Source organism: Ipomoea triloba, chromosome 7 (genome assembly GCF_003576645.1).
Source record: "Ipomoea triloba cultivar NCNSP0323 chromosome 7, ASM357664v1".
Lineage (NCBI taxonomy): Eukaryota > Viridiplantae > Streptophyta > Magnoliopsida > Solanales > Convolvulaceae > Ipomoea > Ipomoea triloba.
In genome coordinates this window covers 8,151,136-8,172,775 of record NC_044922.1, presented here as the reverse complement: position 1 = coordinate 8,172,775, position 21,640 = coordinate 8,151,136, and the positions used below count along the sequence as shown (strand labels likewise).

At 35.9% G+C, this 21,640-nt stretch overlaps 2 protein-coding genes across 2 annotated transcripts; one reads left to right on the top strand and one right to left on the bottom strand.

The window, feature by feature from the left end:
* The first annotated feature begins 6,709 nt into the window (after positions 1–6,709).
* LOC116025371 (proliferating cell nuclear antigen) lies at positions 6,710–8,557 on the top strand. Its single transcript, XM_031266589.1, has 4 exons — positions 6,710–7,168; positions 7,593–7,745; positions 7,827–7,924; positions 8,180–8,557. The coding sequence occupies exons 1-4, from the start codon at positions 6,850–6,852 to the stop codon at positions 8,402–8,404; spliced, it is 795 nt and encodes a 264-aa protein (XP_031122449.1). The 5' UTR covers positions 6,710–6,849; the 3' UTR covers positions 8,405–8,557.
* Positions 8,558–8,633: 76 nt separating this feature from the next.
* On the bottom strand, positions 8,634–15,500 carry LOC116025370 (cytosolic enolase 3). The gene is made up of 13 exons (XM_031266587.1): positions 15,209–15,500; positions 14,944–15,098; positions 14,444–14,618; positions 14,069–14,140; positions 13,874–13,990; positions 13,556–13,636; positions 11,070–11,146; positions 10,898–11,001; positions 10,674–10,772; positions 10,442–10,527; positions 10,198–10,284; positions 9,919–10,116; positions 8,634–9,001 (listed from the first exon to the last, which is right to left on the bottom strand). Exons 1-13 carry the CDS (start codon positions 15,311–15,313, stop codon positions 8,933–8,935), a joined length of 1,425 nt encoding a protein of 474 aa, XP_031122447.1. The 5' UTR covers positions 15,314–15,500; the 3' UTR covers positions 8,634–8,932.
* Between the last annotated feature and the right edge of the window lie 6,140 nt (positions 15,501–21,640).

The window sequence follows — 21,640 nt, the reverse complement described above, 5'->3', positions numbered from 1 at the left end:
TGAGTATGGCGTGATCAAGGATAAAAATAGGATGGTCTATTTTTATTTATTCAAAAGGAGTCCAACACTGCCAACAACATTTCTAAAAAGGGAAAATATTATTTTTCCTAAATATGGCATGAGGATGACTACAAAAGGTGATTTCAAATAATCTTGCTACATGGAGCTGAAGATCATTATGAGAAAAGTCAGTGTACTTTTCGGCGGCATTAATTATGCTCAAGTAAGAGTCACCAAACGGATATATCTCAGAGCAATCTAACTTATGGATAATGAACAAAGTCAAGTGTTCACACTACCAAAGTCAAGGATGGGTGGCTACAAGTTACAAGGATTAATGCTCTGAAGAATCATAACGGGCAAAATAGCTAATTTAGCTATATAAACCCAAGAAGACTTCATGATGAAGCAGGCACTTGACTGAGAAGTGACAGGAACCTAAGTGTAGCTGGGTGCAAGACACTCGGGGAACCTAAGTGTAGCTGGGTGCAAAACACTTGGGTGAACAGCTTTGTGCAGATTACTCGGAGGAGTGCAGCTTTGTGCAAAAAACTCGTGGAGACTAAGTGTAGCTGGGTGCAAAACACTTGGTTGAAGGGCGTAGCTGGGTGCAAGACGCTCGTGAACGTAGCTGGGTGTAAGACGTTCGGGTTTGAGTGTGGATGTAGGCAAAGGGCATTCGGAGTAGCAGAGTGCTAGAAGAGCACTGATTCACTATTGTATCTGGGTGATTGAAGATAGTGGAATCTCTCCTTGAGGAAGGAGAAAGTGGAGTAGGAGGATTACATCACCTCCGAACCATTATAAATCCCTGTGTCATTTACTTTATCTGCTCACTTATCTGCTTGCATATTTATTCATCTGAGCATCACATGCATTATACTTTGTCACATTTATTACACTAGAATATCCTAGATTCACGTGACATACCTTTTGCATGCACAAGATTTATTTCCTACCCAACCTCATCCTCATCAAGCTTATTTGTTGTTATGCTACGAACCCAACTATTCATTGCGTATACTATTTGATCTGGGTTTGATAGTTCCCACGTCCGCATGCGAGCCAAACTTTATATACTCATTATTTGAGTTATTTCTAACGTTTCTAACGTGTTGCATGTCGTGAAGCTCTTCAATTTTACGTAACTTTGTTTATAGCACTTTACCGTATTATTATTTCCGTTGCGTAATTCATGTTGAATTTATTCACTTGAATTATCTCTGTTAAAGTGTTATAATATTTTTGAAAAGTTAGAAAAGTCTATTCACCCCCCTCTAGACTTTTCCCGACCCTATCGGGACCAACATTATAGAATTTTCATTCATACTGTTAAAAACCATAAAGAAATTACATAGCATTTCCTACCATAATAATTCATAATAGTTCATTAAATAAGAAATTACATAAGAGTTCATAACAGTAAATTACATAACATTTCATACAATAAGAGTTCATAATAATTCATACAATAAGAAATTACATAAAAGTTCATACACATCCACTACTAAAGCAAAATACATAACAATTCATGCATAACCATTAATGTTTGTTTTCTTTCTCAAACAAGAACTTGATGTAGTCAACTCTCACCTTATCATCTGGTAATTCAAAGATAACATATCTTTTTTGTGGATCTTCAATTAACGTGCAAGCAAAGAAAAATTCAGGAGTGCCAAATTCTAAACAGGGCAAAACATACAATTTTGCCAATGCATCCGTAATTTCATTAGGGCTTGGGTTTTTCATTGAAGTCAAAACGTCCAGAAGTGACATATTCACCTCCTTAGATACATCACTTCTTTCTCAAATAATTTGCAACATACTATCAAGTTTCTCACTCAATGTTGTAGTCGCTCCTCCTTTTTTAGTGGTTTTAGTCCTCGCACTCTTACTACCTTGTGAAGAATTAATCTCTAACACCCTATTGCCTCTACTTTTTCACTCCTCTCAAATTGTGTATCTTGAGGGGTAGGTATACACTATGTCCACACATCATCCCATGTATTATAACCACTATCATCACCAAGAGTCTCATCCATGTCACCAAGATCAACATGGAGAGTATCATTACAGGGAGGGGAAGGAACATACACTGATAAACTTCATCACTTTCATGTTGCAAATGTCCTTGCGGGGGATCAAATGTTGGACTAAATTTAAGTGCTCCTTGAGCATAACAGCCAAAAATTTGATCCATCTTAGTTTCTAGTTCAAATTCAAACCCTTCTTCCCAAAAAGCCTCAAACTTTGGATTTTCCTTAATTTTCAAACCCCACCACTCATTAGTAGCACTAATAGTTCCCTTTTCATAAGCACATCCTAATCTGGTATCTCTTCCTTTAAGTTGTTTCCACAAACCCCATCTAGTTCTCATATAATCTACCTTGTTTTTTAGTTTCATTTTATCTCATTCAAGGTTTGTACTTTTTTGAAATTCTGCTTCTATCTTCTTCCACGGTAACCTTTGAGTTGTTACTCCACCACTTTTCCCTTTACTTTTTTCAACATATTGTATACGAATATTACAAAGAAGGTGAAGTTGTTCTTTTGACTAACCCTACTTGAATCTTTACATGGTTTTCATCTTTGTTTTCACTTTGACCTTTACGTACATTTTTTTTTTAATTTGGTGCCAACTAAATAACATAATAGTACATTAGTGTTTACTCATGAAGAAGAGAAAAACACTACCTTGTTATAAACAATTCTAATAATATAATAATACATTAGTGTTTACTCATAAGTTATGAACAAACTTCCAAAAAAAAAATTATGATTTTTTTTTTTGAAAACCAAAAACAAGTATGAATTATCCAATTATGATATTTTCATTAACATTACCCAAAAGCTAGTCACATCCATAAAACAAAAACCACTTTTAGAACCAAGATAAGACTATGCTATTATTGAAGTGTCATACACAACATAAGCTGCCAGTTCCTCAACATGTGAGGTGATGCACAAGGAGGTTGTACACAAAACTGAATTTGAATAATAAAATACATAACAGAAAGTAGAGTTTATTTCTAATGATTCTCAATGGCTTTTAGAAACATCTACTATAATAATATCATTGAGAAATATTAGATGTCAACAATAACAGTTAGCCAAAAAATCAGCAAAAGGATTTAATCGCGAGAATTAGGAATAGCCAACACAACAGATTCAAATGGTTTCAATGTAGAGATAGAGGTGTCAGTGAAACTAAGGTTAACGACAAAGATCAAAAAGTACAAAGTAAATTTTACCTGAAAATATGTGACAAGAGAAAGCATGAGAGAAACAGTGAGGATCAGGGAAAGCAATGGCGACCGGTGTGAGACGGTGGATCGAAGAAAGCAATCACGAAGGTAATTAAGCACTTAGTAGAGACTTTCGCAAGGTGAGAAGAGGCGGATGGGAAAAGGCGAACGCAAATGACAAAGGTGAAGGTAAATTCATATTAGGGATTTACATGGACATAAAAGTCATTTTACAAATAATTTGCAACAAGCTGATGAAAAACACTAATGTAAGTAACTTTTTTTGTATTTTGGTTGATTGCGCCAATTAGCCAAGGATAATAAGTCATTTACCAAACACTCCAAATCAGCGTATTTATGGGTCAAATAGTCAAATGGAGTCAAATCAACCCTTTTTTAGCTGATCAACAACTAACTAAATACTCCCAATGTATGACTATATCATTATCCCCATTTTCAAAAGGGAGAAATTGAGAAAAAAGTTAAAGAGATGTCAAAACAATGCATCAAGGTTGAAAAAAGACGAAGTAGGCGCCCGATTTATTACTTTTTTTTAATTTTTTTATTTTAATTAGTAATTACTGAAGAAGAAGAGAGAAAAAGACTTTCAGATCTAATCTGCTTCTTCATTCTCACCATTTTAATTACTCAAAAAGACTTTTCATATCTAAATATCTAATCTACTCTTCATTCTCATCCTATTTGTCATCAAATTGAGTTCAATATCATTGCAACATTTCCAGTCATGCAATATATTATCAACTGCATGAATATCAAGTAGGAATATATTAGCAATGACTTATGAGCACCCTAAAACCTTAACTGTCATTTGTTGATCTCGATGAGTAGGGGTTCAAGTCTAGAGGGGGAGTGAATAGACTTTAATGGTTTTGAAAACTTTTCAAAATGCATAGTGAAAATATACTTTTTAATCCCTTTATAATTTGTTTGCACGTAGTTTGATATTTTTAAATGTTTAGGTTTGGTTAGATTAGCGGTATAAATAAAGTACAGTGAGTAACGGAGGGTGAGATAGAGATATTTGAAGTGGTTTGGCCAAAACTCATCCTTCATCCACCCTTCTCCTTAGACTCTAAGGAGGATTGCACTAACACCCTTAGTACAATAAGACCACTTGAGTTTTGAACACAAAGTTGGCCTCAAGCGTATAAGATTTTCACAAGGTAAATGTGTTACTTTGCCTCTTTATACTAATTAATCCTAGTAGAGATTGGTTGACAAGTTATTCAACTTCTCTGACTATAAGACTTGGGGTAAGAACTTCTTGTTGTTGTTGTTGTTGTCTTCTTGAGCTTGATCTATCTTTGCAGCTTTAGCTCTTTCACTTCGTTGGCCGCTTAATAACACTTGTATGTTTTTTTGCACTTAATAACTTCATATTATAGAAGTTTGAAGATCAAGTGAGATGGACACCTTGAATTTTCAGCCTTTGATGAAGAAAAGGACAACTGTTGCAGTTTCTCTTTCACATTAACACTGAATTTGAGGAAAAAATAAAAGTTGTTAAAAGAGAAAATAAGGAGTACACGGCAACATGTTAGAGAGTTATGACAGAATTTGACATTTGTCGCAACAGGTGGCAGCAATCATATTCTTTTTAGAGGTAAATTACCAACCTTCTCTCACCTCTATGCTATAAAAAGAGGACTCCGGAGCTTAGAAACAGTTGCTGGAAAATGTGAATTTTTGGAGATAATTGTGTGAAAATGCAAGAAATTTTCAGAAAGCTAAAAGTGCATATATAAGCGAAGCTTCAATGACAAATCCAGAAGCAACTCATAACTCTACAGTGAATATCTAGATTCAGGTAGTGTTTGTGCAAAAAAACAAAACAAAACAAAAGCAAAAACTATCTTTGTTTTTTATGCTCAGAGTTCTTCTTTTCAATGGGACTTTGTGTTTGATCCTCGAATAAGAAGGTTATATGTTGCAGATCGTCAGACGTCAGGAGTGTAAATCTGGATCAAAGGAACATTCTTGGTGTTTTGGTCAACAATGCTTGGTAAATACACTGTGTGGCTCTTTCGCTTGTATTTTTGTTAAATATTAGTGGAACCTCCTTGGATGATAAAGACAAGAATGGAGTAGCCGTTGTCCGAACCACAATAAAAATCTTTGTCACTTACTCTTTACTTTCCAACACTTTACATTTTTGCTATTTTTGAACTAACCCAACTAATTGAATCGACATACATGCTAACACGTTGTTCAGCTGAATTTAACGTATCAAAACACACTACAAAACTTTTTTTAAACTTCCGCTGCATGTTAACTTGCATTATGTTGGTTAACACGCTTTGATTTAAAACAAGCTATTTTCAAACTTTACTTTACAAAAAAATCGATTTTGAAAAAGTCTATTCAAGCGCCCTTCTAGAGTTTTTACTCTCTCGGGGCCAACATCAATCTCTTAGACACTTTTCATTTATGCATGTGCTTTGGAATTTATCTTGGTACAGTATTAATCTTTTACTATATAAATGGGGGATTGATGTTGAAAATTTATATAGTAATAGTGATTAATTTTCATATGAATTACCCTAAAAATATAAATAATATTTGAGTGTTTTTTTTTAATCTAGGGTTGAGATTCATTCTCATTTCTCACATGAGGCACCCATCTCACTTAAACCCGTCCCTATGTATATATATAAAGTACGGTAGAAATTTATTTTGATTGGGAAAGATCTTCTGGTTAATTAGAAGAAAATTCTTAAATAAACAACTTAAAGATTTATTTCATCTTCTTGTATCTCATTAATTTTTTTTATATCTAATGGAAGGGGGACACCCAAGTGTACACGCTGCTAACTATGTATAAAGCCAGAGGAATTCCTCCAATGCGGGAAGCCATTCATGTCGTCCTCCAATTTAAATCTTGAAATCTCATTAATTTAAATCTTGAAATCTTGTTACTTTCTTAAGAGATATTTAAAACTTAAACTTATAGACAGTAATCACACTAAATATATTTCATTCCTCATCACCTTCATTCCTGTCACCCAATTTTCCTAACAGAGTCTAAGTGCATTGTTTTGTGGATTTAGAGACTTCATTAGAACTTTTCTAGTTATGAAACTTGCGTGCACTGTTTGTTGTATTTAGGAGACCAATTTAATTCTTTTTTAGATATATCAAATTATCTAAAGACTAAAGTGTCAAATACCTTGTGATTTGATGGTATTGTTGTGACCTTTTCAAATAGAAAGTTACATGTTTAAATTTCATTCCAATCAAAGATGTTGATATACCATGTTGAGGTTAGATCGTAGAAGAAAAAAAAACCATACAAGAAAATACTCCAAAGTCCAAACATACTCCGCAAGTCCTGAATAAATAATACGACTCCGTAATACACAACTTTATGGCGGGAGAAAGGGCAAATTTCCAAACTCATTTCGGGTCCCGCCAAATCCGAGCCCTAAAATTCTCGAGCACTCTTCCAATCCGCTCTTTAAAAACCCGAACCCGCGTTTTCCGCTCATTTTTTCCCACTCAATTTCGCTTCCCTCATCTTTCCTTCGATTTCAAACCCTAAGCCAAAGTTTGCCCGTGAGCACCCCAAGAATTTTCCGGCGAGAAAATGTTGGAACTTCGTCTTGTTCAGGGGAGTCTCCTCAAGAAGGTTATGGATGCGATCAAGGACCTGGTTAACGATGCCAACTTTGACTGCTCCGCCACTGGCTTCTCGCTGCAGGCCATGGACTCCAGTCACGTCGCGCTGGTCGCTCTCTTGCTCAGATCTGAAGGGTTTGAACACTATCGCTGTGACCGCAACATTTCCATGGGGATGAACCTCAACAACATGGCCAAGATGCTCAAGTGCGCCGGGAATGATGACATCATCACCATCAAGGCCGACGACGGCAGTGACACTGTCACTTTCATGTTTGAAAGCCCCAGTGAGTCTTAAGATTTAAGCAAATTTTTGGATCTTTTTGTTGTGTTTCAAGATTCATTGTTTTGGCTTTTATTTTTTGTCCAGAGTAGCACAATTTTAGTAGATTTGATTATTCAGCTGTTCTCTGCCATTACAAACCCTTTTTTGAATTTCTAAATATTTTAAATTATAAATGTGTATTTTCACTTTCTTGCTGTGAGATTTTTTAATTAACTAGAAAGTACACAGATATTAAGTATGTGTTTGGAAAGCTTATTATTTGTTGAAGAGGTTTTTAAAAATTTTACTTGTTTTGTGGTGGTTAGAGTGCTCTATTTGCCTGTTATATGTTTCAGGGTTGTACTTTGGTTGTGTAAATTGGAATTAAATGGTACTGTGTGAAGCAGAGGTTTCTTTGACTAATGTTTTTGGTTAATGGTTCATAGCCCAAGACAAGATTGCCGATTTTGAAATGAAGCTTATGGACATTGATAGTGAGCATCTTGGGATTCCAGAAACAGACTACCATGCTATTGTCAGGATGCCATCTGCAGAATTTGCACGAATTTGCAGAGATCTTAGTAGCATTGGTGATACAAGTATGTTTTTCATTTCAATATCCTCGTGTTTTGGTTTGGGATATAAGCTTTTGTGTAACATTGTTTCAAATGATGTTGCAGTTGTTATCTCAGTGACAAAGGAAGGAGTGAAGTTCTCAACCAGAGGTGACATTGGAACTGCAAATGTGGTGTGCAGACAAAACACCACAGTAGACAAGGTAGGATTTGCACTAATTTGTGACTTGGGAAACTCTATAACTCTTTTGAGTTTGAGTAAATCTTGTTTTGTGATCTTAGCTTGCAAAGGAAAGTAAACCTTCCTAGATTACTTATTCAAACCAAAACCAATGGGGCAAGGATTTGAATTTGTGATCTTGTGGTTACAACTGGGAATTTCTTGTCATTTTGGTTGGGTTATTCCCATTTGCTTTGGTCTCTTTGGATCTTTGTTTATTGGTTGAATCTATTTGCAGCCAGAGGAGGCAACAGTCATAGAGATGAATGAGCCTGTGTCGCTGACATTTGCTTTGAGGTACTTGAACTCTTTCACAAAAGCAACTCCATTGTCAAACACGGTTACCCTCAGCTTGTCTTCGGAGCTTCCTGTTGTTGTTGAATACAAGATTGCTGAGATGGGACACATAAGGTTCTATCTGGCACCTAAGATTGAAGAGGATGAAGAGGATACTAAACCTTAAGGAGCCTACTCTTTACAAAGCATAATCTTGTTGCATTATGCTAAAATGTATGGATTTTTAGGGTTATTTTGGCATTTTCATTTTCACAAGGAACATCGTACTGTATTTGCACAACTATTAAAATCCATGCAGCTAGCTTTCTTGACGTGTATCTTTGCTCCAGCTTCAGTTTTCAATTAAATGGTAGTTAAGCACAAGTCATCAGCTCAAGGTTTATGAACATGTTAAGTAGATGCACAAATGGGGTTGAGCTAAAACTTTGATCCCATATGAATTTCTAATTGAAAAAAGTAGCAGACTGTCATAAATCATACAAAGTCATCAACATCTGATAAGAGAAAAAAATTTGGTTCTGCACTCCTGCTCTGTGAGCCCTTTGCATCTTCACATTCTATTCAAGAATTGTTGGATGCAGTGACAAACATGCAAGCAAAGAATATGGTTGCTTATGTATGAGCACAATTGCATTACTTTGACTTTGTTGACAGAGATGGGACAAAACTTGCAAGTATAAAATGATGAAGATGATCAACAGCGCCTCCAGTCCTGACCAACGTAAACTGCTTGATCGCCAAGCTCCTCTTCAATTCTAATCAACTGTGTGGAAACTGAAGGTTAATCTTGCGATAGTATATATGCATTAAGGTGCTCTATGTTCAACTATACATACATAAGTGCAATGATTTACATAGAGTTCTGTAGAGGAACTTGAGTTTCATACTTCCATTCTAAACCATTCCTAAATATAATACATGCAGTGAATGCGATGGTTTCCAATTTTCCACTTGTGCAAGTCTAGATGTCAACCCCTTGATACCAAACTTAGGCTCAGTTATGCCTCGTATGATCATATTGTATTGTTTAGCAGAAAATGCCCCTATTATAAACATTGTATTATTCAGCAAACTGGGCTTTCATTCTCAACCGTTCCTAAATATAGTAATATAGTATATGTAGTGAATGCAATGATTTCCAATTTTCCACTTGTAATAGTCTGACTCTAGACTAGATGTCAACCCCTTGTTACCAAACTCCAGGCTCTGTTATGCATTGTACAATCATACTGTATAATTTAGCAGCAAACACCCATATTATGAAACATTATTTTATGAGGCAAACTGGGCACTCATTCTCAATCATTCCTAAATATAATATATGCAGTGAATGCAATGATTTCCAATTTTCTACTTGTATTAATCTAGATGTCAACCCCTTGTAACCAAACTTCAGGCTCTATTATGCATTGTATGATCATACTGTATTATTCAGCAGCAAATGCCCCTATTCTGAACATTTTATTATCCTGAAACCTACAAGTTTTATATTGTACTTAAACTTCTTGCCTTTCTACCCCCTTCAATGTTTTATTCTCTGTGAACACATGAAGGCAGTTTCTAAGAGATTAAACCTTAAATGAAAATCATTTGATGCTGTGAAAATTTTGAAAGAGAACACTTGAAAGCTTTAGCACAAATGGATTCAAAGTCCAAACAAGGTGAGGCTAACATACAAACCTGATTGTACTTAGCCAGTCGCTCTCCACGGCAAGGTGCTCCTGCTTTAATCTGACCTGTGGCCAGGCCAACGGATAAATCAGCTATGAAAGTGTCCTCAGTTTCACCACTTCTTTGGGATATCACCACTCCCCAATTGGCATCCTTAGCCATCTTCACTACTTCAATAGCTTCAGTCACAGTCCCAATCTGATTAACCTGTATACCAGCTCATCCATATTACATAAATATGTCAACTGCAACCTTTTATTAGAAATTCAAACATCTATAAGCAGGTACCTTGAGAAGAAGGGCATTACACGCATTCTCCTGAATGGCTCTCTCAATTCGTTTAGGATTAGACATTAATAAGTCATCTCCAACTACCTGAAAGACAAAGTACGAAGAACAATGAAAAAAATGGATGAGACTTCTATTTACACTTAACAACATATAAGCACGATTGAAGTTTCGTAGAAGACTTCTTCAGGAAAGATATAGCATAGACGATTAAAGTTAGAAACTAAAAAATCTGTATACTAACCTGGCATATTCCAAGACCAGAAAAATATTTTGTATGTTCCCAGTCTTCTTTGTCAAACGGATCTTCAATTGATACAATCGGATAGCCTGAAGAACAGAAGAATGTAAATTGTAGTCAAAAAGGAAATGAGATGTCCATCAATGGTAAATCATATGTACCTTCAGGTAAACAGAAAATGATCAAAATAGTTAATGCCTGGAGCTGTCTTCATAGTCAATAGATAGTAATATACCTGTACAGAGTTCCCTGTACATCTCGACCATATTCTCTCCTGACTTAAAATTTTGCCCAGATTTATTTGGAGTTTTAAAATCCAAATCATACTTTGTGCCTACATTGATAAAATATTAACACAAGTTTGTCATTCAGCAATGGTTGTATAGATCATACAGACAAAGAGGGGCAACTCCCAGAAAATCATTTGCAAGCTGGCTTGCACAGAAAGTAAAGCATTACCTATACAAAACTCAGTAGCAGCAGCATCAATAGCTATCTTGATTTTCTCATTGTATCCTGTTCTGCCTATGGCCTCCTGAACAAGGTCAAGGGCTTCTTTAAAGCTGCAAATACAATATACCAATATTAGCGACTTGCCTACAAGGATAAATCATGCAAGGTCAGAACTTGCCTCGATATGTTTGGAGCCAAACCACCATCTTCACCAACACTGCATCCATGCGCACCATATTTCTCTGTAATAACAGCCTGTCCTTTAAAACAACCAAAGGTGAATTCAACAACCATTATTGACTACAAACAGGTACACAATCTTAAGATGTATTAATGTAGCATTCACTAAAACTCCAAATATGTCAGATTAAAGAAAAAGGACATAGTTCCATAAATATATTAATACACTCTAAACCATACAAATCTATTAGGACCACAGTTGGAAACAAATATAATTATGAAGGGAATGAATCCATATGCAAAGAATAAAATTTGGGCATCCATGAGGTTGAATATTAGGAAACCATTATTGAATATTAGGAAACTCCTAGTGGGCTGGACTTAGTTTCCTATTCCTATTAGGGTTTCCTATTCCTATTATGGTAGATTTGGTAGGTAGTTTAGTATATATAGAGGCATAGAGAACAACCCTATTGTACTCTTTCATTATAATACATTCATATATTATATTATTCTCTGGTTTTCTTACATACTTTGCTTCCGCTAACTGGCGGGTGGTTGTTATTCTCCACCCGCCAGGTCTTTCAATCCCTCAATATCAACATGGTATCAGAGCCTAAACCCTAAAACAACCCCATGGACCTAAGCCATCCCCCGCCGCCGCCACCATCGGAGCCTCGCCGGAGTCTTCACTGCCGCGACTGTTTTCACGTTTCACGTCAGTCTTGTGGTTCTTTCTCCGATCTAACACCACAGACCCCTCAGGAACGTCGTCGCGAGCCTACCGCCGCAAACCTGGTCGCCGTCCGCCACCGCACGCGCCCTCACGCGCCGCCGCCGCCGTCGGGAAGTCCGAAAGTTTTCCGGCCATAACTTCTTCCTCCGGTCTCCGATCAAGGCGCCGCTGCCACCATAGGTTTCGTATCGACGAGACGCTCCTGAATGTGTTTTCAGATCCTTCGTTGGTCGCCGGTCAACGGCCAGTCAACGCTGGATCAACAGTCTCCAACCACCCCTTGAGATTGCTGTTTTGGCCTTCTTTCGATTTTTTGGTGAAATTTGAAAGCTTCTTTGGGTTTGTTGCCAAACTTCCTCCCATGGTGTTTGCGTTTTTGGTATAACCGTGCTACTCCTTTATCTCCGGTATGCCTTATCCATGGATGTTAAGGTTCAGCACTACTATAAAAGCCTTTGATTATTTCCCATGTTTCAAGTAAGGCCGTAAGGGGGAGTGTGACCATCTATAATCAAATGGTGTTATAGTTTACCTATTTTATTTTGTTTTCCCGGTTATCGTTATCTCGTTGCTTTGGATTTATCTTCATTACTATGGGTTGTACTGCATCCATTGCTATTCTTTGCTCCCTTTTCGCCTCTACCGCTCTCAATGAAGTTCAATGAAGGCTTTGTTAGCATGTCCTACTCTATCCTTGGTGTGTTCATCTCCATTCCCGAGGTTCGTGTTCAACTCCATCCTCGGTGTGTTCATTCCCAAGATCATGTTCAGCTCCGTCCTTGGTGTGTTCACCTTTATTCCCAAGGACTCTGTTCAGCTTCATTCTTGGTGCATTCGTCTACATTCCAAGGAAGGGTCAGGCATAGCGCAATCTCTTTTGAAGCCATCCATCCTAGAGTGTTTATGTTGCTGTGGTGGTGTTCGCTTTACCCTTGGTGCCGTCATTCCCAAGGATGTTCGTGACAAGCTTCGCCCTTGATGCATTTCCAAGGGTTGTGTATAGCATTGTCCCTCCGAAGCCATCCAGCACTGTTATCCTCTAGTTGCTTTTAATTTTCATTTGTAATTTTGAGTGAGGTAGAGTGTTTGTTTTGATCCAAGCTTGGAACTTTCAAATGTTCCAGCTTGAGGGGGAGTGTTGAATATTAGGAAACCATTATTGAATATTAGGAAACTCCTAGTGGGCTGGACTTAGTTTCCTATTCCTATTAGGGTTTCCTATTCCTATTATGGTAGATTTGGTAGGTAGTTTAGTATATATAGAGGCATAGAGAACAACCCTATTGTACTCTTTCATTATAATACATTCATATATTATATTATTCTCTGGTTTTCTTACATACTTTGCTTCCGCTAACTGGCGGGTGGTTGTTATTCTCCACCCGCCAGGTCTTTCAATCCCTCAATATCAACACAGATATTCCATTAATTTACAAATATAATTTATAACAGCATTGCCTTTGCATTATACTGAATTATCAGAAAACACAATGGAAAAATTGTTAAGACCCAGATAATATAACATCTTGCAAAAATTAGGAATATCAAAATTTTTAAAATATGCAGTTCAAAATGTATCAGTGGCAACAGAAACATATCAAATGGAAAGATCAAGCAGATGTGTTATTATTTATCATTAAGTTCAGCAGATTCATAAAAACCCATTTGTTCATCAAGCAGATGTGTTATTTTTTTTTTATTTTTTTTTTTTGGAAAAGCAGATGTGTTATTTAGTTGAATGAAATTACCTTCAAATGATGATAGGTTTCAGAGCCCATTTGCAATGCCTCCTCAAATCTTTTTGCTCCCACTGGGAGAATCATGATTTCCTGAAGCAGATTGAAACTGTCAGATAAGTTTAATAGTACAACACAAGAAATTACTAGGAGCAATAGGGGTAGGGTGTACATCCAAAGATGACTAGAGCTTTGAAAAAGTGAATAATAGAGTGAAGCACCTATGACCTATATATTGGAAATAAATCAACTAAAAAATTTATCTCCTTCATTGAAAGTAGACAGATATTAGTTTATCTGTACTAAAAGGGTGAAGCACCTATGACCTACCTGTATAGCCAAGTTGTTCCCAGCATGTTTTCCACCACTTATGAGAGTGAAGGCAGGAACAGGAAGAAGCAGATTGGTTTTTCCAGAAAGATCAGCAATGTGTTTATAAAGTGGAACCTGAAGATAAAAGTTCAGTTAAATACTTCCAAAAATTTTAGTGTTAGTTATTGAAATGCCAAACTAAAATGTGCATGCCTCTTTTTCAGCAGCTCCGGCTTTACAAGCAGCCATGGATACAGCTAAAATCGCATTTGCTCCAAGTTCACCCTGCAATCATGTAAAAAGTAAAGAGACAGTGACATTAAAAGCTACATTAGAATCAATCCCCATCATCCAAAACTTTAAAGATACAAGGAATGAAAACAACAATTTAGATTTGATTTCATGTATATCGAATAATCTAATAGCATTTAGACGGTAGCATTCCTCTTCAGTTTTGTTCTTTGTCAATGATACATACAGCTCTGTAATAACTTAGCTTATTAATAAGGTATTATTATGCCCCTTGCATAAGCAAATAAGCTACAAAGACCATATGAAACTAGAACCTTGATGGGAGGATAATGTCACCTTCTTCTCTGTCTTGTCCAAATCTATCATGGCCTGATCGATTTGAGACTGAAGTGTTGGATCCATACCAATCAAAGCTTCGGATATTTTTTCATTGATATTCTTCACAGCTCTGCTAACACCATTTCCAAGATACGTCCCTTTGTCTGCATCACGTAACTCAATAGCCTCATACCTGAATTTAAGTAACAATATAAGATCACACTGTTGCTTCAATGACAAAATCTGGTAATAGCTCTCCAACAATGACATACATGTAAATGAGTAAATCCAACAGCAATCTGTATTACCAGTTACTGGTACTCGCAAATTAAGAATACATGAAATTTGAAGTGGAAAACTAATTAGTGGCGCTTCCAACGGTCTGAACTACACTGCTTACAAATTACTCAAATTATTGGCTGAAACTGCCTTCTTACGATGAAAACTACATCTATACATTCTCATTATAATGAAATTAAATATTCAAAAAAAAAATGGAAGAAATACAGAAGACATACATTCCCAAGGAAGCACCGCTGGGGGCAGAAGCTCGAAACATGCCTTTGTTTGTGTACAAATCGACTTCGACTGTCGGAATGCCTCTACTGTCGAGAATTTGCCTCGCTTTCAGCTTCGTTATTACCGATGGCACGGCTTTTCTCATATGATTAGACTGTAACCAGCGATACAAAAATCATCACAAAAAAAAAAAAAAAAAAAAAATCGTTGCAAACGCAGCATGTATTCAAATTCAAATCAAAGGAAGGGGAAACTAGCGCATACGATGAAGAGGACAGGATCGGAAGTCTTTGCCCGGACGGCGGCATTAACGGCATCTTCGAGTTTCCGAGAAAGCATGTGCTTATCCAGATACTCTTGCACCGACATTTTCTCGGAGGTGGGAAGATTTGCAGAAGTGGAAGAGCTGAAGGTGAAGTTAAGGAGTTATAGAGATGAGACTGAATTTTTGTTTTCTTTTTCTGATTTGTTTGAAATTGAATCCGGGGACGAAGGGGCTACGGCTTGCAGGGGTTTGGTTCGAGATCTGCACCTGTGACGACAAAGCCACGGTGCTTTTACGACTTCTGGCTCTCACGGCGTCGTTTGAGTTTTTAGAAATTTTTTGTAGACCTATCATTTTACACAAATTATATTTTAATTATTTTTATTTTTTTATTATCATTCTAAAAATTATAATTGTAATCGTATAATTATTATTTATATTTAAATTAAATATGTTAAAATTTAATTTAATTGATAATTATTATAATAATAAATAAATAAGTTGTTTTTCTCTAGATCATTCGGAAGGGATACACCCAATACAGCTACAATTATGACTCAAGTTGGCGCCATATTGGTATGCCAAACTTGTAAATCTTCTAGAATTCCAGTAATCTCATCATCTGGGAGGTCATAAACAGTGAACCTCGAGGAAACAGTTGGTTTTGTGGCCAGAAAGTCTGCAGCCCAATTTTTCTCCATTGGGATGAATGATACCTGCCAAGAGCTTAGAGTCTCTAGTTCTCTTCTGCAGGCTCGTAGGATATTGTCAATCGACGAATTCAAATTGAGTCCTGTGTTGATAGCATCCACGATTTTTTGTATTCACTCTCAAAACATACTTGCCTACAATCAAGTGATTGTGCCAGATGTATGTCTTCAATAGCGCCCAGGTTTCAGCCAAGTCTGTCGATCCTGCTGCAATATTATACGAGAATCCCTTCACCCAGTCACCATGCTCATTCCTAGCCAGGCCACCACATTTTGCGCTCATGGTGGAAAGGCTGAAGCTGCCATCAACATTTACCTTAATCCATCCCGGGGTAGTTTGGTCCATCTTATTATATTCCATGTTACGCCCTTCTCCTGATTGACTGAATTCCTTGCTTTGATAAATGTTGCATTTATTTCATCTGTCTGTGTCTAGATGTAATAGCATTTTTGTCCAATTCTTTCTTCTTTTTGGTTGAACACCCTGTCGTTCCTCCATTTTCAGAGGTTCCAAGTTGTAGCTGCAAATAGAATATTGGCCCTATGGTCCTGTGATCTGGGGTTTAAACCACAAATTCCTGCATCAAACCAGTCCAAAAATGGACGGCCATGGTATTCCTGTTGTAGGCCTGGCAATAGTTTCTCCCAGACGGGTATTGCCTTCGGGCAAAGTCAGATGATATGTTCTGTTGTTTCATAGTCATGCTCGCAAGCTTCACATCTACTACATTCAGTGAATCCTCGCCTTCTTCTGTTAACATTCGCCATCAGCCGATCATGTCTCGCTAACCAGAGGAAAGATTGTATACGGCTAGGAATTTTTAATTTCCATATATTGCTTCATTCTCTTTGTTTGGGTAGAAAGGCAGTATCTGTGGCTAGGGGGTATGCTGACTTAATTGAGAATTTACTGGAGTTCTCCAAACCCCAACCGAGAGTATCATTCAAATTTTCATCCTCACAGAGAGAGGTGGCAACTATCTTATCCTGAATCTCATTAGGAAGTAGACTTTCAAATTTGCTCCATTTCCATCCTATCCCTTGCTCCCAATATTTTGCAACATTTGCATATAATTTCGGAAGTGGTAGATTAACAGTAGGGGACTCTGCTAGGGGCTGATGACCAATTTATGTGTCGAGCCAAAATCGAGTATTTCTACCATTTGTTAACCTTATTCTTAATTTTATTTATTTTTTGTGGCCACCCTAAACTTCCAAAAACAACAACTATGAAAGAAAAAGTTAATTGAAATTTTAAAATTATTATTTGAATTGAAGATAAGTTTTAGTATATGATCAAGTCAATGTAATGAACTTGGGGTTGTTCCCAATTTTAGGAGGAAAGATGGTCAACTTGAAATGCAAGAGAATGAAGAGGATGCTGAGGAAGCTGGGGAAATGACATCATTTAACATTGTTAGTTAAGTACTTACAATTACTTTTTTTTTTTAATCCTTAGGCTATTATTTTTGTTCTCATCATTATTGGCAATTGATATGAAATGTTTGCTTTTTTGGTTAAGGGAGATTGTTTCCTTGTGAAAAAATATATGCTGTTGTATGAAATAGTAGGTTTTTAATGCTAAATAATGAAAGTTATTCCTTCATCTTCATCTATGTTCTTTAAATTTATCATCTCATCTTCTCTGTTTCTCTCCTCAATTTCTTTCACCCNCCCCCCCCCCCCCCCCCTGGCCGCTCCCTAACTGTTACATTTGGTATTAGAGTGCTAAGAGCTAATTTTTCATGGTAAGGCCACAAAACCTAGAAGAACAAGTTTTACACATGTAAGATAGAATATTGGAGCTATAAGGGAAGATAGACAATAGTCCGCCAGAAGTTAAGGATGATGTTGACAACTATTTGCTCAAATGTCTAAGCTAATGGAAGCATTAAGAATCAATCGTTCAGCCCCAACATTAATGACTACTCTAAAGACAACTTCGAGTGTACACGGTAGAGGTAATCCAACTCCTACATCACAAAACTTTAACATTTTTTAATGCGGTGATTGTAACTAAGCATGGTTTATGGGAGAAAACAAAACTCCTTCACCACCTCATCAAAACCAAACCCAACGTAGACTTCCATTAATTTGACTATGATAGTCATAGAATATGGGTCAAGAAATGTGAAAAGTACTTTCAAGTGCATCAAATTCCTATGGACTAGTGTATGGATTATAGTGTGCTTAATTTATCTAGGAATGCAAACACTTGTTTATAAGGGTATTTTGTGGACAATAGAGGAGGAATCTAGTTGAGACATTTTGTAGATGGTATATGTAGGATGTTTGGGACAAATTTTATTTCGAGTTTATTACCAAAATGTTCCCTCGACTATTGTGAAATTACCAATTTGGTCCTCAACAATTTTTCTTGACCAATTAAGTCCCTCGACTTTGAAAAATTTAACCAATTTGGTCCTCCGTTTATTTTTCCGTTAAACATCCGTTAAATCAGGACCAAATTGGTAATTTTGCTATAGTCAAGGAACCAAATTGGTAATTAATTTTTCACTGAAATGGTCCCTTGACTATAGAAAAATTACCAATTTAGTCCCAATTTAACGGATGTTTAATGGCAAAATAAACGGAGGACCAAATTGGTTAAATTTTTCAAAGTCGAGGGACTTAATTGGACACGAAAAATTATTGAGGACCAAATTGATAATTTCACAATAGTCGAGGGACCATTTCGGTAATAAACTCTTTTATTTCTATTGAGGAAGATTTTAAACTATTGAGACAAGTAGGCGATATAGACGAGTCCATTGACAAGTATGATGAAATGAGAGGCCTAGAGCCTGTTTACTAACATAAAACTGTTTTCTGTTTTTTGTTTTCTAACTTTTCAGTTTTCGTTCTCTGTTTTCATTTTCTGTTTTCTGTTTAGAAAACTTGTTTACTAACACTTATTTTTTCAAATTTATTTTTAGATTAACGTTATAAAATTAACAATAAGTTTAATTTCGAGTGCTTTTTAGACCTTATATTTAAAATATTTTAAAATATATTTGTTTAAATAGAATAAATATATTTTTTACTTTTAAGTCTAATATATGTAAAAATTTTACATTTGATATCCGAACCAAATTTATACATGTATATAACATAAATAAAAATATATTTGAACCAATAACTTATTATGTTCACATAAAATTTAGTTTAGATAATATTAATATTTTTTGAGCTAATATTTAAAATATGTTTGGATATATTCATTTGAATGACATGTATATAATATATAATTTTTATTTTGAATTCTAATATAGTAATATATGTGAAATTTCAATATCTGATATCTGGACCAAACTTGTATCCGATATAACATAATTAAAAATATCCAAACCAATAATCAATTGAGTTCAATCCAAATATAAAACGTGGTATAGATTTCAATTTTTAATTTTGATATTGTGAATGATGTATAATTTTAAGCATAATCAAATAAGTTATGTTTAAATAAGTAATGCAAGTAGAAAAGATCGAAGATGATGATAAATAAAAGAAGATGATAATAAATGTAATCATAGTAATGCATAAATATGTAAGTAGATAATGGTGAGAATGCTGTTATAGTGACATATAGTTTAATAGATGATAACTGATTCTATTTTCCATTTAGAAAACAGTTTTTTATAGTGTTTCAATTTTCTAGAAAACTGGAAAATTATTTACTGTTTTCAAAATGGAAAACTGTGCTAGTAAACATGTTTTTTGTTTTCTGTTTTTCAGTTTTTCAAATTTTCAAAAAACTGGAGAAAAATTTCAAGTTAGTAAACGGGCCCTAATGTCTCAAGTTTATCTTTATTTGACTAAAACTTACTTTCTCAACAACCACATAAGTTGTTTGAAAAGAGCTATAAGGTGCTTTGTGAGGACATCCAGGCCAACTACTATGCTAGAAACATATTGTTTAGCTAAGGAATTTGAGGAATTAATGAAAACCACTTATTTCTTTCCTAAAACTCATAATCAACAGAAAGTCATTGGTTGCAAGAGCAAATGAAGGCTCCAAACTACTAATTGTTGGTCAAAGAAACATTGAGTTAGAAAGGCTTAAGGATCAAAAACTTTACTTTTACCATAGAGAGAAGTGGTAGTATGGGTACAAATGCAAAACTAAGCCCATGACTACTGTTATGGAAGGGACTGTTAAGGGAGAAAAAACACTGGACCAACATGAAAAAATCCCTCAGTTGATGAAGTGGCAAGTGGTGAAGCAAAGGTAACTTCGCATGCTATTGTCAGATGAGAAGGAATGAAAACCACCAAGTTATGGAGTAAGGTGAATAAGAAAAACCTAGTGATCTTGGTAGATATTGGGAGCACCCATAGCTTCTTAGATCTTTTGATTGTTTATCAACTTAAAATGACAATTCAAAGGACTCACCCTATGTTTGTTGTAGTGGCAAATGGGGAGAAAATGCAATTTGATGAGATATGTAAGAGCTTTAAGTAGAGCATAAAAGGAGAAGAATTTGAGAGGGGTTTTAGGTTATTAAGAATGGGTGGTTGTGATATGGTCTTGGGCATGGATTATATTGACAGTTATGCTCTTATCCAACTACATACCATGTCTCCAAGTATAACCTTTTATAAGGAGGGAAAATGGGTTACACATAGGATTATCTCTAGGAATATCAAGATTAGAGAGGTAAGTGAAAAAGATGTCACTAAGTGAGAAAAGGGAGGAATTAGTGGATTCCTTTTACAACGCATAACCAGACTAGAACCTACCAAGGTGAAATTAATTTGATAGGGGAAATTAATTTGATAAGTGGGATATCCATAATTGAGGTAAATATATATACTCTTATGATTAGAAGAATGCCATTGAAAAAAAAATGGTGTAAGAGATGTTACAAATTGGGGTTATAACACCCATGCATCACTCAAGGGTGTAGTTGAGTGGAAGAGACTCATTCACCATTAATCAAAGGTGAAAACCCTAGGTAGGCTACACAAAAAAAACACCACCCATCACACCAATGCTCCAACTACTTTTTAGGCATTAATGAATAGGGTTTTCAAGCCAGATTTAGAAAATCAGTTTTGATTTTCTTTAATGACATTTTGGTCTACAATGAAACAATGAGCAATCATATTGAGTATGATAGAGAAGTGATACACACTATGATGGGACACCAACTCTTTGCTAAAATGAGCAAGTGTTTTTTTCTCAACTATTGATAGAATACATGGGGCACATCATTTCAATTAAGGGAATTAAGCTTGATATTTATAAATTATAAGTTATTTGTAACATGGCCTAAACCATGAATAATTAAGATTTTAAAAGGTTTCCTAGGGTTGAAAAGTTACTATAGAAGGTTTTGTAAAGGGGTTTGGACCAATAACATACAAGCTGCATTTACCACTTGGTTCATGAATACACATAGTATTTCACATATCCTAGCTATAGAAGATAGTTGGTGCTGAAATACCAGTTTAGGAAGTACCACTCAATTATAGGTATGGATGGCCAAGTCATACTAAAACCAATGGCAATTCTAGGCAAGAGATTGGTAAAGAAGAATAACGTAGTCGAGGTGCTAATTCTACTGCAATGGGCTAATCTTCCTTAGGAAGAGGCAATGCGAGAGAGTAACCATCATGGAAAAAGACAAGGATCTATTGATGAGGGGTTAGTAATGTAATGAACCCAAGTTAATTTTCCAATTAGGGGAGAGGGGTGGGGGGGGGGGGGGGAAGTTGGAA

What these genes read in the sequence shown, in the direction of transcription:
- LOC116025371 (XM_031266589.1), top strand. Translation starts at nt 6,850, where the DNA reads ATGTTGGAACTTCGTCTTGTTCAGGGGAGTCTCCTCAAGAAGGTTATG. An exon ending in TAGTAGCATTGGTGATACAA is followed by an intron (nt 7,746 to 7,826) that starts GTATGTTTTTCA and finishes ATGATGTTGCAG; the next exon opens with TTGTTATCTCAGTGACAAAG. An exon ending in AAAACACCACAGTAGACAAG is followed by an intron (nt 7,925 to 8,179) that starts GTAGGATTTGCA and finishes ATCTATTTGCAG; the next exon opens with CCAGAGGAGGCAACAGTCAT.
- LOC116025370 (XM_031266587.1), bottom strand. Translation starts at nt 15,313, where the DNA reads ATGTCGGTGCAAGAGTATCTGGATAAGCACATGCTTTCTCGGAAACTC. An exon ending in CCGATCCTGTCCTCTTCATC is followed by an intron (nt 15,099 to 15,208) that starts GTATGCGCTAGT and finishes CGCTGGTTACAG; the next exon opens with TCTAATCATATGAGAAAAGC. An exon ending in GTAATGCCCTTCTTCTCAAG is followed by an intron (nt 10,117 to 10,197) that starts GTACCTGCTTAT and finishes GCTGGTATACAG; the next exon opens with GTTAATCAGATTGGGACTGT.